The sequence below is a fragment of the Mizuhopecten yessoensis genome, unplaced genomic scaffold (assembly GCF_002113885.1).
Source record: "Mizuhopecten yessoensis strain PY_sf001 unplaced genomic scaffold, ASM211388v2 scaffold1379, whole genome shotgun sequence".
Taxonomy (NCBI): Eukaryota; Metazoa; Mollusca; class Bivalvia; order Pectinida; family Pectinidae; genus Mizuhopecten; species Mizuhopecten yessoensis.
In genome coordinates, this window is record NW_018404017.1 from 1990093 (window position 1) to 2009457 (window position 19365).

The 19365-nt window shown below is 37.4% G+C and overlaps 1 protein-coding gene across 6 annotated transcripts in view; it reads left to right on the forward strand.

Annotated features, from left to right (window-relative positions):
• Positions 1-19365, forward strand: part of LOC110460945 — a 223465-nt gene that overhangs the window by 154916 nt on the left and 49184 nt on the right. The window contains exon 1 of one of the 6 annotated variants that reach the window (XM_021514236.1): positions 7102-7658. The exons of the other annotated variants lie outside the window; for them this stretch is intronic. Coding sequence (XP_021369911.1) covers positions 7641-7658 — 18 coding nt within the window. The 5' untranslated portion in view covers positions 7102-7640. Of the gene's footprint in view, positions 1-7101; positions 7659-19365 lie in introns of those variants that run through there. 6 annotated transcript variants of the gene reach the window in all.

The window sequence follows — 19365 nt, forward strand, 5'->3', positions numbered from 1 at the left end:
GCTGATTTACCGCTAATTAATAGGTACTTCAACTTATCAGGCTGATTTACCGCTCACTTAGAGGTACTCCGACCCCTTCAGGCTGATTTACCGCTAACTTTTTTGAGATATGTGTACTTTATCTCCACTCCGACCCATCAGGCTGATTTACCGCTAACTTAAAGGTACTCCGACCCCTTCAGGCTGATTAACCACTAACTTATAGGTACTTCAACCCATCAGGCTGATTTACCGCTCACTTAGAGGAACTTCAACCCATCAGGCTGATTTACCGCTAATTAATAGGTACTTCAACTTATCAGGCTGATTTACCGCTCACTTAGAGGTACTTCATCCCATCAGGCTGATTTACCGCTAACTTAGAGGGACTCCGATTCATCAGGCTGATTTACCGCTAACTTAAAGGTTCTCCGACCCCTTCAGGCTGATTAACCGCTAACTTATAGGTACTTCAACCCATCAGGCTGATTTACCGCTCACTTAGAGGTACTCCGACCCATCAGGCTGATTTACCGCTAACTTAAAGGTACTCCGACCCCTTCAGGCTGATTTACCGCTAACTTTTTTGAGATATGTGTACTTTATCTCCAGTTAGGACAGTTTTATTGCGAGAAAGTTAAAGATAAAATGCAGAATTAGTGTAATCCAGGTCGATTCGTAAGATGGGTGCATAATAAATTGTTCCTCTGAAACCTTGTGAATTGTTCTCTCTAAGGTCGTATTACAGGGTGACTTGTACTGGTTTGTAAAGCTTATTGACTAATATACTAATAAATTGTACCAACAGCAGTTCGGGAAATATCCCTGCCTTACCCTAGTTTAGTCAATATAAATACCTCGTTTTTAAGGTATATATACATGTAGGTATATTTTAATCAAAAAATGTTTTTAAATTTAGTTTATATCCAATGACTTAAAATAGAAACCAAAAAGTGGCAGAAATCACGTATTCATATCTACACTACATATCTAGACTAGTAGACTATGATCAAGTCACAGACCGTTGTTTTGTTACGTGATTATGTGACGCATGTCTTGCACTTTTCGTGCGCTGTGATCAAATACATTTTCATAGTGTTTTAACTAGAGGAAATGGTAATAGTGTATAAAAATTACATGGAAATAAGTCCTGTGAGTTATGATGAAAACATGATCTGTATTACCTAAATTGATGCATAAACAAGGAAGTCAAAGCGCCGTACAGTGTTGACGATATGCTATGTCAAATTACAATACCATATGTAACATAGAACAATGATTACATTCTTACCTCTTAAGGCTACCACTGTGTTGAAAGACATTGTATACTGTATATCGACTGTTTTAGTCTATTAAAACAAAACACCTATGGAAACCAGGAAGAAGGACACATAAAATACGTGTTCAGGTATACTGTCCGATATCTTTCTTTTTTTCAAATTTTCAATATGTTACGAGTATAAATGTTGTCATCAACATAGTGACGTCGATACGTGTGTCGGTGTATATTACTGTGTCTAGACATCGTTTTGTTCAGTTATATTGACGTTTGATTGCTATACGAGGTAAAGTAGACATGTTTATACTACAGGCACATGTACGTATCTGTTTCATTCCAATAGAAAAACTGATTACTTCGAATTGACCTGAAGCTACATCGCAATAGAAACACAGGTGTGAACGATCGATCAGGGATTGAGATTGTTCCAGACAGGAAATTGCCAAACTTCACACTTACAAAAAAAAAGACCGACAAAAAAGATAAATGTAATTTCTGAATGTGTGTCATCGGGTGAAATAAACACGAGGTACAGCCAGTGTCAGGATAGCATTATAAACTCATGTTTATTTCTCACGGTACCAACTCGTGTATATAACGCTGTTAACTTATGTCTTCTTGTGCAGTGTAAAACTACCATCGCCACTCTCCAGCTTGTCAGACTTTATGTTTTATGTATTCACTTAGATCGTTTTTAAGTAACGCTGTATTTTCAATTGAATACACGTTTCCTTGAACCTTTCTAAATTTTGAAATCCATAAAGGTTTATGCACCCTCCCTTTTGTTTAAGCAGTATCTAAAACCAATTTAGATTTCCAACTGTTCGGCCCCTAGTATCACCAATGAGTCCTAGAAGGACCCAACAGCTGTATGGTGCAGTGTTATTCATTTTTGGCATGGTGCAATCACGCATGTGTGTGACGTTCATCTGTTAATAATGAACTATTAATTTTAAAACATTTCAATGAGGATGATAAAGGTTGAACACAATATCTAATAAAGCCAGAAAATTGTGAATCATCTATGATATACGCTGTCTGAGTGCTACATAAACCGTGATATCATACATAATCATTAAAATTGAAATGGGATACGCTTCTGTACACAATGAAAATACATTTGTTCTATCATTAAGTCGTCGATTTTGAATTTACTTATTGTGAAAGTATAATTTGCGATACTTTTTCGCGGCCAACAATGATCATACATTTCTCAAATAAGTGGAGAATTAGCCGGTTATGGCCATGAGTACTGTACTTAGGGCACAGTGAAGTACTGTATAGTATACGTCTGTGTGGCAGGAGGGAGGCGAGGTGAGGGAGATCAGTCATTCCACAGACGGCACTTTTGACAGTTTCTTCGAGATAAAGTGTACTCTGGGAAATAGATTTGCCTGTATTGTAACAAGGTCTAGTTTATGAATATTTATATTGTCTTATCTCTACAACAAGGTTCGAAGGGTAGGGACACCCTATCACCAGGAGAAACCATTCGTCACTGCTTGACGCTTAATACACCCACATTACACATTAATATTAGCGAGGCATGTCTTTGTATTTAATGTTTAGTTTGTAAACTAATTATATGTGACTTATGCGAAGTCTTAATCATATCTACCTTTTTGTCAACGTTATTTCATATTTTATGTTTCCAAATATTTAGATAGCATCAACTCTGACAGTTCAGGGAAAACCTCTTAACTATTCTACTTAATATTCTCTCCTTTCTTTTGAAAGTATTTAAAATAGGTACCCAGTGACGTCATCAAGGTATCCTATTGACATCGGCTTCTCCGGTTTCAAAGACGGTACGTGTTTATGGGGAAGTTTGAGGGACAGTTCCTCTTTAACCTTCTAACATAAGATGTTATCGACTTAATATAAATGATTTTATAATCACTGAGAACATGCAAGATTTGAAATGAAAGTTACAGATGACAGTCGCTTTTTATTAATTTAAAGAAAATAATAACGTCAGCATTATGTTAATATTAATCAAAATAATTTGTAATAAACATTCGACATTATATATGGATCGTGTGAGGTTTTATTGGTATGTACATGTACAGAGATAGAAACTCTAATATTCTGAGGAATATGACTTGTGGAACATGTGTTGGAATAAAAACATTAATGAAATTGCAGACGATTATCAGTTCCCACGGTGCCTCAACATGCTATTTAAATGTATGCATACATAAAGATATCTGAACTATTCGTTAAGATGGTTTTTGTTGTCACTGTTTTGTGTTATCCTTGATTGTAACAATATAGTCTAGCGGGTTCTTAATTTCTAACTCGGGGAAACGTGATTATTTGAACGGGAACATGCATGGAGATTTCCGTCACGTTACTATCACTTTCCTTTTCTCTCTCCCATACTCCTTGATGGAACTACTTTTTCCCATTCTTGATGAAGACGTATTGTTTTATTTCATTTTAATGAAGATTTCCTAACATACGAATATATTTATCTTGTCAACAAATCACAGTAACTAAATTCTTGAAAAGGTGATTGTTACATTAAGGTATATGTAATGATACAGTGTACATCGCTCAGGTCCAGTGACCATTAATAGTATATGCACTTATGATATAAAATCTAACATAAATTATTTTGTATTTCGCCAATTTAAATGAACTTTTCTAATATTTGCTGGTTCCTATGTATCGAGGAAACAATTGAGTATGTGTAGAGTTTAATTCTATATCCGAGATGATATATTGTTCCCTAGACATATAGCCGTCCTAGTTGACCGCCAAAGTCATCACGGACATGCCATCTTTTGACTAATCATAGTTTTGATTGAAAAGAAAATTGTCTCATTTTGGGTGACAATTTCAATTTCTACTATAATTTCTAAAATGAAAGGAATTAGTTTAATAAAACATTTCCCTGACCTGCCCTGGGAGACGCCTGGTACTTGGAGACGCCGTGCCCTGACATCAATATCCGGTCTACTTATTTACGTGTCCGGGAAAACACAGCAAGCACTTAGGTGTTGTAGAGGAAAATACACTTAACATTAGTCAGAAGTTAATACAATGTACAGTATATTTCTATAGACCTGTCGAGACGAAAGTGGATATACAATTGTATCACTTTAGTCCAGGAAGAATGATTTAAATTGTCCAAGAATAGTACAGGACTACTACATTTTATTATTCCATGAATAGTGAACTTAATTATCCTAATTAACATTTATGACGAATAAACTTAGGTTCATTGCTAAAATATGGTGTGCATTGCACATTGGATGCATACGAATCTTAATTGATCGTTTTAAACACAAGAAATGTTAATCTTTCGAAGACGATGTTTGATTTACTGCGTTAAGATAAATGTCTGAATGTTGCATTTTACTCCGAAGAAAATGCCCGTTTTTATAACTTTTCTGTATCTAATTGAAGCCCAAATTATAAGTGGTGGATTGTAGCCATATTTTATTCTGGCATCATTGATGAAAAAAAATCCAAAACATTAACAAAGCTTTAAAACATTGATTCAGAACAAAATGTCTATTCTTAACACATTTCCACTTCCAGAAACTTAGAAATAATAACTCAACAACACGAGGAACCAGTTACCTCGTTCTGTGGATTTTAAGGGCTTGTAATTTCAGAGGGAACGAACCTAGCTTTGCTCTTCCTGGTATATTTATATAACCTTTGAAAGGCATTAACGGTAGACAGACAACTGAAGATACTAAACCCTTGTAAATTGCTTTCGGGAATAAAGAGTTAATTTCAAAGAAAAATGGCTCTCTATATAATGAATTAATAGGAATATGTTCATCTTTCTTCATAACTGCTTATAACTCCCACGGAAGAAGAGTGTGTTAGTGATGAGATTGTCTGTAAAGGTAAACATGTTTGAAAACAACTTCGGCTGCAACATTCATGTTTACCGCTTATTCGACATCACTATAAAAACCTTCTTAACATTTAAATTGTTGTCCGATCTCAAACGATAAGTATTTGTTTTATGTTTTAAGAGTGTTTTTTTATTATTGCTATACTTGGCAGAATCTTCAAAACATCATTCCAACATTCCAACATCTAGCATTCTGTTCTTAAACCACCAATAGCGGGTCATCAATGACCTATGGCTATAGAAACCTGCTACGCAGCTGGTCGGAGATTTCAGTCCTAAGTTTATACCTTTTTTATCGTTATATCAGCTGTTTAAAAAATCTCTGAAACGAATAATCAATCATCTCATCTTATGATGGATGCTCCGATACGGCGGAAACTGAACTCGAACCCAAGATAATGAAGGAATAGCGTCCGCTGTGCAATTTATCAATAGTATAAACTAGCATGCCTTGGAAGAAACGTTCATTACTAGCCTTGGATAGCCGGTATCATTTTAAATCCGGTTTAGAATTGTTGTCATTGACAACATTGTTCAGCAGTTCCTTCGAGATTTATAGTCACGTGACTTTTGTCCTAGCACGGTACCGTTCTGAACTCCTCGGTGTTTTTGATATAAGCCACCTGCATGTTGTTGAAGCTGTTTACAAAGAAAGATAAGACACAAAATTCTGTAAAGGATATTTGATTTTATCACGATTTTGGAAGATTTGAGATTAATTTGAATTTTTGGCTAGATATACTAGGATGTTAGGATGTTTCTGTCAGTGATTAGACTTTGGTATAATTTTGAAGTAAACTAGTATTCTTCTCAGTGTGTTAATTCAGAATAAAAACTAGCATGCATGTATTAAGATTTTGTTTAGCTATTTGTGATATTGCTATTTTTATTTCGATTTCGTATTTGGAAAGGCAATTAGAAACACTGCATAAACCTCGATATTGTTGAAACAGTATCAAAATGGAAAGGAAATTTAGTTTAACACATTTAACATATAATATCAAAATTCATGTTCACAAATATTTGGTATGAGAGAGATTACAAAGAACTCGTATGCTGGAGTTTTCTACTTAATTCAAATCACTCGAAAAATAACTCTGGAATTAATACTACTGATATTCAGAATGCCGAAATAAATGGTTAAGATTTACATGTAAGTTTTAACTAGTTCCCTTCATCCTGATTCCATGTCTGTCTCAACATTTACTCTCCACTATTGAAACCTCCTAAACATTAAATAACAATTTAGCTTAATTAAAATAAATCAACATGAAATATTGTTTCAATCTTTGTTAAACTAAACAACATCAGATAATTGTTTGGTGTAATCAAAATTAAAACACATGAAATTAGTTTATTTTATTTAAGTGATTCAACATAAAGTAGCCCCTTGGCCTGTGTTCCATACTAATGTATACTTTGTTGTCTGTCCCTGGTGTCCAGTACCGAAGTACCTAAAGCCGTTAGGTAAACAAAATGGTGTCGACGTCTTCGTCATCTGTTAAAGGTCCTATTCGCCGATCTTAAATAATAACATGATCTTTTTCGCGGCTTAAACAAATAATGCCGTAGTTGTGTGCTACCACGTGTAACCCGAAAACTGTGAGAAAAACGACCTGTCAGCTCTCTGTGTCGTCCATTAGTAGTATAAAATAATAAGTATGTTTTGTTTCACGTTATGGACATGACAGTGTTTTTACTGCACTGGTAAACAAATATTTCGCTAAATCAGATAATAAAATTTGAAAATATTTGCGGAATAATAATGAACTAGCTTTTAGATAAAGCTGTCCGGGCAGGAGACAATGCTATCTGCTGTTGGACAAAGTGAACTGCTGCGCGTAACGTTACAAGACTACCGAGAGTTGTAATTCCAAGGATTCGCTCCAGAAGAAACAAAGGCTTTGTTTTCATTTCCGTTTCTTTGTGTAAAGGGATGATCGAAATTTTTCTTCGTGTTAGAAAATGGGCAGATTGTGTAAGCCAGACGGTGCAGCGTTATCGTAGCCATATACTGTGTACGAGAGCTGGCATACCATACATTGTGTGGCAAACTCACAGGATGTTTTAAAGTAGAGTGATGTGATAAGTTGTGCTTGTGGACGACTAGTCATACGTCGCGCTAGTACAGAAGTGTCCACAGTAATGGAAACAGCCCTGCTTCACTAGAAACACACGCCTGCTTCAATCTGTGTCACGACTGTGTGTTTATATAGAGACGTTTCCTCAAATTTGAAGATTTTTCAGAACGAGGTTTGGATACATACGTTGTGCTCGACTGCCCATGATAGACAACAACACAATAAGGGTGGATGGTCTATGTTAATCGGGGCGGATATGTATGCATTAAACGTTTACATCGTTTAACGAGGTGATCAAATTTCTTTCTGGATCTACCTGTGTGAATGACTTTCTGTCATCCTTAACATTGTCTACAAGAAGTTGAATTCTGAGGCGACCTCACCTGTGAGAGAAAGGATCTGATTTCTCCGGTACTCTGACGTCACGATGCTGCTTGGTAGAAAGGTGATCCTATCTTTTATCATTATTTGATTCAATGTAACCTGTTTCACTGCCTCATTATTTACACGATATGTATCCGATAGTCGACATAAACTATAACTCCACATAGTGGCTTCATCAGATCTGGCCATCAGTACACACCGTAGAGGTGATACGGGGACAATTCATTGTCCTTACAGGGGATTGTCACGAGTTTTACCGCCGACGTTAAACATGGTGGTTGATGAATGCTAACCAGACAATAACAACATGATACCTTTGGTCTCCACTATAACAGAAGTAAGATCCATATCTTTGTGATGTTGAGGTTGTTTTTAGATCGTTCCCACCAATGTACATGATGATAAATCGTTCACGTTTCTGATATTTTGGGCCGGGTAGAATTTTCGTACAAGGTACTTCTTGAACATTTTTGTAATCGCAAAATCTTAAAAGGATAAAATATTCATGACACATTGGTTAACTTGTAAGTGTGTATCAGAAATATGAAATAAACGTATAAGATACATAGGCGTTGTAATTTTATATAAGAATATTATATTATCATGCATAAACAGCAGAATATGCCTAACGTGCAAGATACAAGTGATAGCGAATGGTTCCAGGGGTGCGGGGATTAAGATATTAGGTATGGATTTCATAATGAGTAGAATCAATTAAGGAGGATATTGAGATGTTAGTGAGAGGGGGCTATAGGGGACAAGTTACATTATCCAAAGCATGGATAGCTTTAAAATATATTAACACAGAACAAATTGTATATTTTCAATAATGGTGAGATTCAAAATAAAAAATGTGAGTATAGGGATTAAATATGATCGCCCATTGAAAAGCAATGAACAAATATAAACAAATATTTTGAAGATTTGTGTTAAGAAATTACACTGAATAGGCGTTGACCAAATGGGCCGAGTAACTTAACCTTTGGTCTTGAGCACGACATGACTAATTTTTCATCCTGTCGTACAGAGTAATTGTAAGCAGACTCCTGCCTCTGGGATTATATAATATTATATTACTTACTACTGGTGTAGCCATTAAGTGTACTACATACTCAGAGCTTCCTCGTCTTACACTTTATACGATATATCATGTACAGGGTAAGCTAACCATACAGCCAACTTCTCCAGTATATACAGATATAAGCATGTATACACTGTAATTAAATCTTACTTTACGAAGGACTGTGCGTCATTTCTAGGTCACCAAAATTGTATAAGACTTATCTGATTATATTTTGTTTATACTGAGATGTGGCCACTTGGTGTGAAAACTTGATATTACCGCATACTTTCTTGTTTAGATGATCAGAAAGAATGTATTTAAAATATATACTTTTTGGCTTTATCACCATTTCAATAAGTTATCTTGGTTATAGATATATCCTATTTACAAAGTCTCTCTTATTTGAATAATTTGTTTTACGTTCCATTTCAACGAAACTCGACAATTTAAAGTCTTTCTCAAAATGCATTTCAAGTGACAAGTTGTTGAGTGTAAGCTTTGTGATATTATGTAACAGGAAATCGACTTTTTATTGTGATTTGTTTGTGAGTCATGTTGAATAGGGATCTTTTTGGTTGCTATGATATTTAATTTAACGTCTGTTACTGTGACACCTCGTACGTGCATAATGTTAAATGATAAAAGTATAGATTTCTAGTGTCCTCGTACACTGAACAGTCGCCACTACTACTGGGCTATATTTTAACAGAGTACAGGTATATTTGAGCCTGGTTGTGGCTCAGTAGTCCTGTGGTTCAGCCTTCCAGGTAGATTGTGTTGTTAAAGGTTATATTTAGTCGCCATGTAAACCTCTCTCAGACCGGAGATATTTCTCAATAACTAAACCAAGTGTTACCGGGTGACTCCATTTAAAGGTTCGGAGATCTCGGTTCCACACGAATGGTTTTCTATAGGTAGCCATGGTAATCCTACCACATGTGTTTTCATATTGGATATTTCTGGCTTATATTCAATTTCATTGTCAATGGAAACTACGTAAAATGGCGCCTTAGGCCTAGAAAACGTCAAGTGAAAGTGGGATTTCGTGATTAATGCTTTATGGCAATCACGATCTATTTAAAGCCAAGTTTATTTTAGATTTGTCGCATAAAATACTATCCATCGTCACGCTTCTATTGTGTTATTTAGATAAGTTTATGTCAAATGTCCTTATATGAGGATTGGAAAACAGGATCACGCGAGTTCGTCTCCTAATTTCAAGATAACCAACACAATTCAGACAAGTGGTTCTCTATGATTATAAGGAGAAAATATAGAATATAAAATAAGGGACACACTGTAGTTCTGAAATAGAAGAGAAACACTCAACAGTCTTTCTTAAGATAAAAGACAGATGATCAACTTAGTTATTAGAGAGAAAAAAAATATTATTCTAACGAAAATATGAATTGCGCTGTAAATACTAAGAAAACATTAGATACCATCGTTTGAATGGTAAATGGATCGACTGAAACTGTTAGGAAAAATGAAAATACGCTGTATTAAAGAGAGCGCGAAATATTGTAATTCAAACGAAATTATTTAATCAAAGAATAAACTTATCCAGGATTTTTCCAGTTCAGATATTTCAATCTACATTGAAAAATGTTACTCTGATTTTAAACTTCTCATATGTTCAGTTGTCTACAATCTACAAACGTCCACGGATACGATAGGAGACATTATGACGGGACACGATAGGAGACGTTGGGACGGGACACGATAGGAGACGTTGGGACGAGACACGATAGGAGACGTTAGGACGGGAGGCGATAGGAGACGTTGGGACGGGACAAGATAGGAGACGTTAGGACGGGAGACGATAGGAGACGTTGGGACGGGACAAGATAGGAGACGTTAGGACGGGAGACGATAGGAGACGTTGGGACGGGAGACGTTGGGACGGGACACGATAGGAGACGTTGGGACGGGACACGAAAGGAGACGTTAGGACGGGACACGATAGGAGACGTTTGGACGGGACACGATAGGAGACGTTGGGACGGGAGACGATAGGAGACGTTAGGACGGGACACGATAGGAGACGTTGGGACGGGACACGAAAGGAGACGTTAGGACGGGACACGATAGGAGACGTTGGGACGAGACACGATAGGAGACGTTAGGACGGGAGACGATAGGAGACGTTGGGACGGGACAAGATAGGAGACGTTAGGACGGGATACGATAGGAGACGTTGGGACGGGACACGAAAGGAGACGTTAGGACGGGACACGATAGGAGACGTTAGGACGGGAGACGATAGGATACGTTGGGACGGGAGACGTTGGGAGACGTTGGGACGAGACACGATAGGAGACGTTGGGACGGGACACGATAGGGGACGTTAGGACGAGACACGATATGAGACGTTAGGACGGGACACGATAGGAGACGTTTGGACGGGACACGAAAGGAGACGTTAAGACGGGACACGATAGGAGACGTTGGGACGGGACACGATAGGAGACGTTAGGACGAGACACGATAGGAGACGTTAGGACGAGACACGATAGGATACGTTTGGACGGGACATGATAGGAGACGTTGGGACGGGACACGATAGGAGACGTTAAGACGGGACACGATAGGAGACGTTAGGACGGGACACGATAGGAGACGTTAGGACGGGAACCAGATGTGTTGGAGTTATCCATCAGAACATCTGCTACATGTATATTTAAGATTGTGTGGGGGAAAACATGCTACCTTTCCTTTTGTTTTGGTGTCGCTGTAGTTCTTGTTGTTTGTCTCAGTTATCGTTTAGGTTCGGGTTTCGCCTTTGTGTGTTGACGATGTACTACATTGTGTACCTGCTGTTTCGTTGCTTATGCCGTAACATGAACTTGGTTTCTTTGTTCGTTGACTATGTGGCAAAATGAGCGTTGTGTTTAAAAATCAGGTTTTTTTTTCGAGTCGTTGACGATGGGGTACATTGTGTATCAACTTGTTGTCTGATGTGGTAAATTTTGTTATATTTTTACTTCAGCCAAACACGATTATATAGGGGACTGTACGTATACACTGTATACTGCTTCACGTTATCTGACTCTCTTTCATTATTCTTAATTATACACACATAGATCCGTTCTTTACATACTTATAATAGGTCCTTAGGGTCGTGTAACATTATGATTAGGAAATGTTCCGCCCGTAGTGTATTATAATAACAGAGAACTGCTGTTTTTATCGACACGTGAAAACTGAGAAATTCAACAATACGTGCAAGACACGGCTGTAGAACATTGCTAGGTTCGAGTACAGAGTGGCTTTTATTTTAGAACGTCCACATTTCCGGAGTTCATCATTTTATAGAAGTTATCAGCTAACCTGGTTTCTTTTCTGTTTACAGTTTCCAAACAGAAGTTTACCAGGTATTTTGTGCCCAAACACGAAACATCCCCAGATATGTTAGGCTATGGGTCACTTACAGTGTTGATGTTATCTTCAGCACCAAAAGCATTTTAGTCCATCTATCTTGGGAGAGGGATTCTGCCAATATTTGTATTACTATAAGATATTGCTAGGAGGTCAATTCCCAAAAGTCAAAACAAGAATAGTGTCGAATTTCCGGCAACGAACCGGAAACGATCTCGGTCGATCCATCAGGAGCGAAGAGGGCTCTCACCAATATTTTGATAGTATTGGAAAACTATCCTTGAAAGTCAGTATTAATTACTACAGACAGGCAGCAGACCCCGGTATACAGGTCGTCCATCATTCTCTCGGGATCAGCAAAGTAAAGCGCCTATATTAAGAGTTACAAGCATGTTCTGCAGACAGACGCAAACTTTTAGACGATGATCATTTTGATATGGAAGTAAATTCAGTTTCACACAGAAAAACAATATTAGATAAGAAAGTAGGTTGCATATTCGTGCAAGTACATGATTAAACCAAATATAAATGCTGCTTTAACCTACATTATCGCAGATTGCATTGGGTTCAAGCTAACTCCGCGACATATTACTGACCTTCTTCCAATATTATTTTATATACATAGTATTCTTAAAACCTCTTTTTAATTTAGTTGTGGTTATATACCATCACTGAAATCAATGCAGTTCCTTCGCGTTTCACTTGACTCTAGTATAAAGATGTTCGATGTTTACTAGTATTTCTGCATCCTATTGTGGACACCCGACATCTTATCGGTTATAGTAGAGTTTTGTGGTGGATTTGTGGGATTAAATGTTCGCTAGAAATTCTCATGTCTACGTTAACTATTATGATATCTAGAAGTTACAATATTAACAAAAATTTGCGTGAAATATGCCTTGAAGGAACAACGCCATTTTTACTTTGTATTTTGCTGTGTATATTTCAGACGAGCGTTACACAAAGGGATATGCTACGTTTGAGTTATGAACTATTACGTCTGAAATGTGCCATGGTTTTAATTTGAGAAGTTGGTTTGTGTGCTGATGAATCGAAGCGATTGTGATGGAGAGGATTTTTAAACTTACATTTTCGATGAAATATAACTGTTAATTATAAGACAAACAAAAAATGAAAATCTATACATCTTGTGAAATGTTTTAGTTCAGCTTTCTCTTTAACGTTGTGCCTTATTTGACGGTAATATGTATCATTTCAATATTCAGGATGACCTTCCACAATGAGATGCAGCATCTGTGTTTCTTATTTATAGCTGAATACCTACTTGTATATCAAAACTTAGACAGCCTATACCATAAAAGCGCGATACTGAGCCATTCACAGAAGGCGAGTTAACGTGGTATAACGCTCATTGCGTTCAGACAGAAGTAACTCCATAGACCACGTTTCATTTGAATAATGGGTCCTTGCGTCTGAAATGCGCCATGTTTTTCTTTGAGAAATGAGCTTGCGTGCTGGTGAAACGATTGTGATAAAGTGATTTTTTTAACTGTTAGAGGAGCTGATCATTAAAAAAGTAAAACGTTGAACACAATAGTTTAAATGGTCCTTCTGGACGAGGACACGTTATTTTGTAGTTGATGTACTGAAACTACTTAAACCTGTCCTACGTCGTTAAGCCGTTTTGAACGCGTGCAGTATCTGTCCTCCTCTGTGTTCTTGTTCTGAGCAATAAGCTATAAAGCTTTAACGTTAGACGTATAACTAACTGAGGAAAAGAACTATCAACTGTGTTCGAGATAGAGGAATGCAATCTGTTATAACTTAAAACAAATTCTCCCGAGAAACATGATTTCTAGGGTGACGATATACTGCCTCTAGCTTACGTGCTGAGATCTAGGAGGTGTCACATTGTAGCGGGTACGTTCAAGGTCTCGCGTGTCAGATATACGTTGCACTGCCACAGAGTTTGTTGTGATGAAGTGCTATCAAATGCGTTCAAATGAGCAGGATTTCAGGGTCGTCACAGGGAAAAAAGACGGCCGGAAATTCAAACGACTTCTTTTAAAGAATCGTGTTACAAAGAGTGATGACATTCGGCCTGGCGCTTTCCTGTATGAAATACTTTACTACTTTTCAAATACATGTTCCTTGCTTACTTTGGAGGTCACGCGGGTCATGTGACTTATCTATTTGGGATGATAGTAATATATGTTGTTTTTACCATGTGATCTTGTTGTTTCTAATTTAAAATGTATTAATGAACGTCAGAAATATCCAGGCCTGTGAATCTCTATTAAAACCAATGGTATGATTCGTGTAATTTCAGTAATGAAATTAAGAAAATCTTATAAAATACTACTAAAATGACATCAGTGAAGAGCTGAGTTACGAGACTGTAATTAGATTTCATGGTGTAATGTGTAAGTGCATAACGGTAACTAACGTTTACTGGACTACCGTACAGTACGTGTTATGTATAACAATACATGCAGACATTTGCTTGGGTCTATATATAAGCCCCCTATATTTCAGTAATACTTTATTAGTTTCTGTTGTCAGGCTGTTTAGATATTAACAGCTGTATGCTTAATCACAGTCTAGTTTTCACGGACACCCCTGAACTTATCTTTGTTTTATTTGACAGCCAGCACATGTTAAATGTTAATTTTGACGTGTTAAATATCCCTGATTATGAAAACCTCATTTTTTCCTAAATTTAAAGTTCGCCGACGAAATTGGAGATTACCTTCACAGTTGGTCGTATTATTTTTTATGTCAATAGCATATATTTTTTTATACGGCGATGTGCATGTTAAGTGGGTCACGTGATCCGTCGGTATGTGTTACTCGCTGTTACGTCAGGACATTAGACTCGGGCTCAGTTACACATCAAAAGGCGGGGGTCTGAAGTGGTAAGTGACAGGATATATTTGTGGCCCCTTTTGGACGAGGTATGGAAGCCTTTAATGGACAAATACGTATACCGGGCACCGTTACATCCGAGGCTACCTTTTGTGTCGTGTCGCCGCCAGGATCATTTATAATATGCTTTACTTATTGAAGTTGAACAACTTGTTTCACCAATATACAGTCCTGGAATAAAGAAAAGTGACAACCCCTTTAGATTAGTTGGACAATACTGTAGCAAACATATTAACCTCATTTAGAATGTTGTTGTATTCAGGATTTTGACGAACAATATGCACGTATCTACTTTATTTTTTGTTGAAAATGGCACAGTTAAAAAAAAGATTTGTGAAGAGGTAATTGTACTTTTGGGTTGCCGTAATAAGCCCCCGCCCCAGGACATACAATTAAAGGTGATTAACCAGACAGGTGAATACAGCACGTGGTCCTCGCTGAGTAATACCTGCTTCCCGGCGAGTCCCATTCCTTGTCAGCTTGAGACGGGCGCAAAGAAAATTGATGTTAACAAACTACATTACAATTTATAACAAAATATGATTTCAATAGAATTATTGATTCAAATATAGGCATGTAAAAATGTTGTCTGTATAATCGCTGTACTTGACTTAATTAAGCCAACGTGTATGTAAGATGGGCGCCTGTACACTATACCGTGTCGTGGTGGGCCTAGATGATAAAAGACACGACTAACACATGTTACACAGGAATGTATGTCGTGAGATTGTAACAACAATAATCTTCGTCCCGATATAAAATTTAATTTCCTTACTTCATCTATGTATGAGTCATTTGCGTAGAAACAAACTCACCAAGGCTTTGTTCGAGGTCTCATCGCCAAGCTTCCTGCTTTAGAAAATCAAAGATTGCCATTTGTCATCTTTAGTTTGAGGTTTAGTCTGTCATCCGCTTAAATTTCATATAGACAGAAAACAAATTGAAATAATGTTATTACAAATTCCTTACCAGTACGGGAGTATTCCTGACCTGTAGGGGATATACTATCGACCTGTGTTTATTGTTACATAGCGAAGTGTACCCTGTATACAATTCTGATTAGCCACAGTGAAAGCGTTTGTCATACTGTTGTCAGGCTGAGCCACCATTGTCAGTATGAACCTTGCTAACGATGTACCCAACAGTGCTAACACACCGTGGCGACGCGCCCGTGCCAATCTGTCCTTTCCTGATCTGTCTTTTGTTTTGTTGATCACGGAGAGTATAAAGAAGTTTATCAAATATCGTTTTACAGTTTGAAAATTAAGAAATGAAAGTTAAATAAAAATGATAACCTGCATTCACGTGTTTCGGGGTCCTTTTTCCTCCTATAACATACCACATACATATCATATATGAAAAATAATTTGCTTCTTTTTGAAATACAATATTCTTGTTTCCGATGGAAAATAATTGGCACTAATTATGATAGCACGATTGAAGCAATGTTACGTGACGTTATACAGATATAAACAAAATCACTTTGACAGGTTGTAACCGAAATGCTTATCATATGAATATTTACAAACTCCATGCATGTTTATTCAGTATTATTGGAGAAATACTGTCGAATTGTACCGTTGTCTTTACCGGTCTAAGGGAGGTAATCTGAACTAGCCTGCCGTGTATTGATCCATTGTATTGGTATTTATCGCTCTTGACGTGTAACACAGACCTACCTATAACGTAACTGGTATAGTATTGGTAACACAAATAGCCGGTAATTATACGTTCGCTTTAAGGACTCGAGTTGGCTATATCTCAACACTCATGAAAGGAAAGTACTTCTTGTTGATTCAATTGATGAATGTGAACTTGTGATTTGGCTTTAAAAACTTGAATGTATTTAAAAACAATATCAATACATGTTTACGATAAGCCAGACGGTAATATCTTACAGGTGAAGTACGATATCGCTGCTATATAAAATGTTGTGAGTCATTCCTTGGCGAGTACTTCAACCGAACCTTACCTTTACATTGAGGTGGAAACCCGATATCTTCGTAGATAAAAAAACATAAATCCGATAAAAAGTTTTATAGAAAGCGAGGCAACACTAACTGATGGGATGCCAATCGTCTGTATCAGTAAGGCGCTTGATCGAGACAGGGGACATGAAAACTGATCCGCTGGAATGATAAAGACGACATTTTGAATTTTAAGAAAACCGGAGACGTTGATCATCTGAGACATAATCTTGATAAAGTCTATTAAAAAGTGTTAAGTAATCTTGACTAGAAGCTGAAAAGTGGGATGAATCGGTCGTATCGTGTGATGTTAGTGAAACACAACGAGAGACACTACGGGAAGTTTCTTCCGTCGCTAAAAGGTCATTGTTCGAATTATCTATGTTTGAAGATGTTTTTCCACGTCATTATACTTTAACTGTCTTTATCTCCAATGAAAGTGATGAAAAAGAAAGAAAAAAGCCTTTTATAATGACGATAGATAAAATCGTCATGACGTACACAGGATAAGCTTTGGATCCCCCGAGTATTATTGTTTCCTAAATAAAATTAATTTTGAGAATAGCATGCCACTTTTGTGCATTTCCATTAATAAAGGCATCTATTCACGCAAAGTGTACTATCACGCGCAGCCCATCACGTGCACTAAATCACGTGCAGTACTACAGAGAATACTAGATTGCACGCAGTGTATACCCCAGTGTTACGATAAGGCGCGATCTGTCGGGAGATAGTAGAAATATCGGGAAGGAGAGTGTCCGATAAGACTTGTAACTTGGGGATGTTACTTTAAACTACTACCAGATTATGTCATAACCACTGAGCTAGCTTCTGCTGTTTATAGTTCTGGCACTCTCTGTAAATAACTCCAGTCATGTGACATCGTCTTACTGTGAGAAAAATGATAAAGAGAAAACGGCGTTATCTGACCCTTCATCATTAGATAAAGTGTATGCTGATAAAAAGAATTGAAGTGAAGATTCTCGGTGATACCTGAAACATCATGGATATATTAGTATATACTTGTCAATATTACGAAAATAACTACAAATATACGATTAACGGACGTGAGTCCTCTATTCTATAATTTGAAATGGTTCTATTTTTACCGGATCAGAAAGGCTGATTTCGGTTTGTGACCAATTCCTTTGGGATATTTATGCAATGTATTATGCTGAAGCCACAAAGTCAGCTCTCTTTCAAACCATCACAACCCTGCAAGACCTTCGTGGAAAGTCTTACAGGTAAGCCAGGATGTGAAAAAAAATGTGAAATGTGGAAGCTGACAGATCTTGGAGTCGGTGGCCTTTGGTTTATATTTAGAAGCTGACAGATCTTTGAGTCTGTGGTCTTTGGTTTATGTTTGGAAGCTGACAGATCTTGGAGTCGGTGTTCTTTGGTTTATGTTTGGAAGCTGACAGATCTTTGAGTCTGTGGTCTTTGGTTTATGTTTGGAAGCTGACAGATCTTGGAGTCGGTGGTCCTTGGTTTATGTTTAGTTGCTGACAGATCTTGGAGTCTGTGGTCTTTGGTTTAGGTTTGGAAGCTGACACATCTTGGAGCCGTCGGTCTTTGGTTTATGTTTGGAAGCTTACAGATCTTGGAGTCGGTGGTCTTTGGTTTATGTTTGGAAGCTGACAGATCTTGGAGTCTGTGGTCTTTGGTTAAGGTTTGGAAGCTGACACATCTTGGAGTCGGTGTTCTTTGGTTTTTAATCGTCGAAGTGTTATAGATACCCGCACATTGCGTATGTCTGCAGCACGATGCTATTTGCCGTAAAGTTGCTATTCTCGTATATCTGTGTAAATCAATAAAGTTGCATTTTCAAAGACGTTTGGCTATTTTTTTCGTGGTTTTCATCACCGGAATGATAAATCTTATAAACCTTCAAACATCGCGTACAAATGAAAACGGCAGCAATAAAATATAGCCTAGCATCATTTGTCTAGTCTCTTGGTCTGGATCAACTGGTATACAGGTAGAATATAGGTTGAGATGATAGCGACCAAAGACTAGTGAGACTAGACTTGAGTCCAGGTAAACTACAGACCAGAGAGACAATAATTTAGACCAGGTAAATAACAGACCAGCGAGACTAGAATTTAGTTCAGGTAAACTACAGACAAGCGAGACTAGACTTAAGTCCTGGTAAACTACAGACCAGAGAGACAATAATTTAGACCAGGTAAATAACAGACCAGCGAGACTAGAATTTAGTTCAGGTAAACTACAGACAAGCGAGACTAGACTTTAATCCTGGTAAACTACAGACCAGAGAGACAATAATTTAGACCAGGATAATAACAGACCAGCGAGACTAGAATTTAGTTCAGGTAAACTACAGACAAGCGAGACTAGACTTTAGTCCAGGTAAACTACAGACCAGCGAGACTAGACGTTAGACCAGGTAAATTACAGACCAGCGCGACTAGACTTTAGACAAGGTAAATTACAAACCAGCGAGACTAGACTTT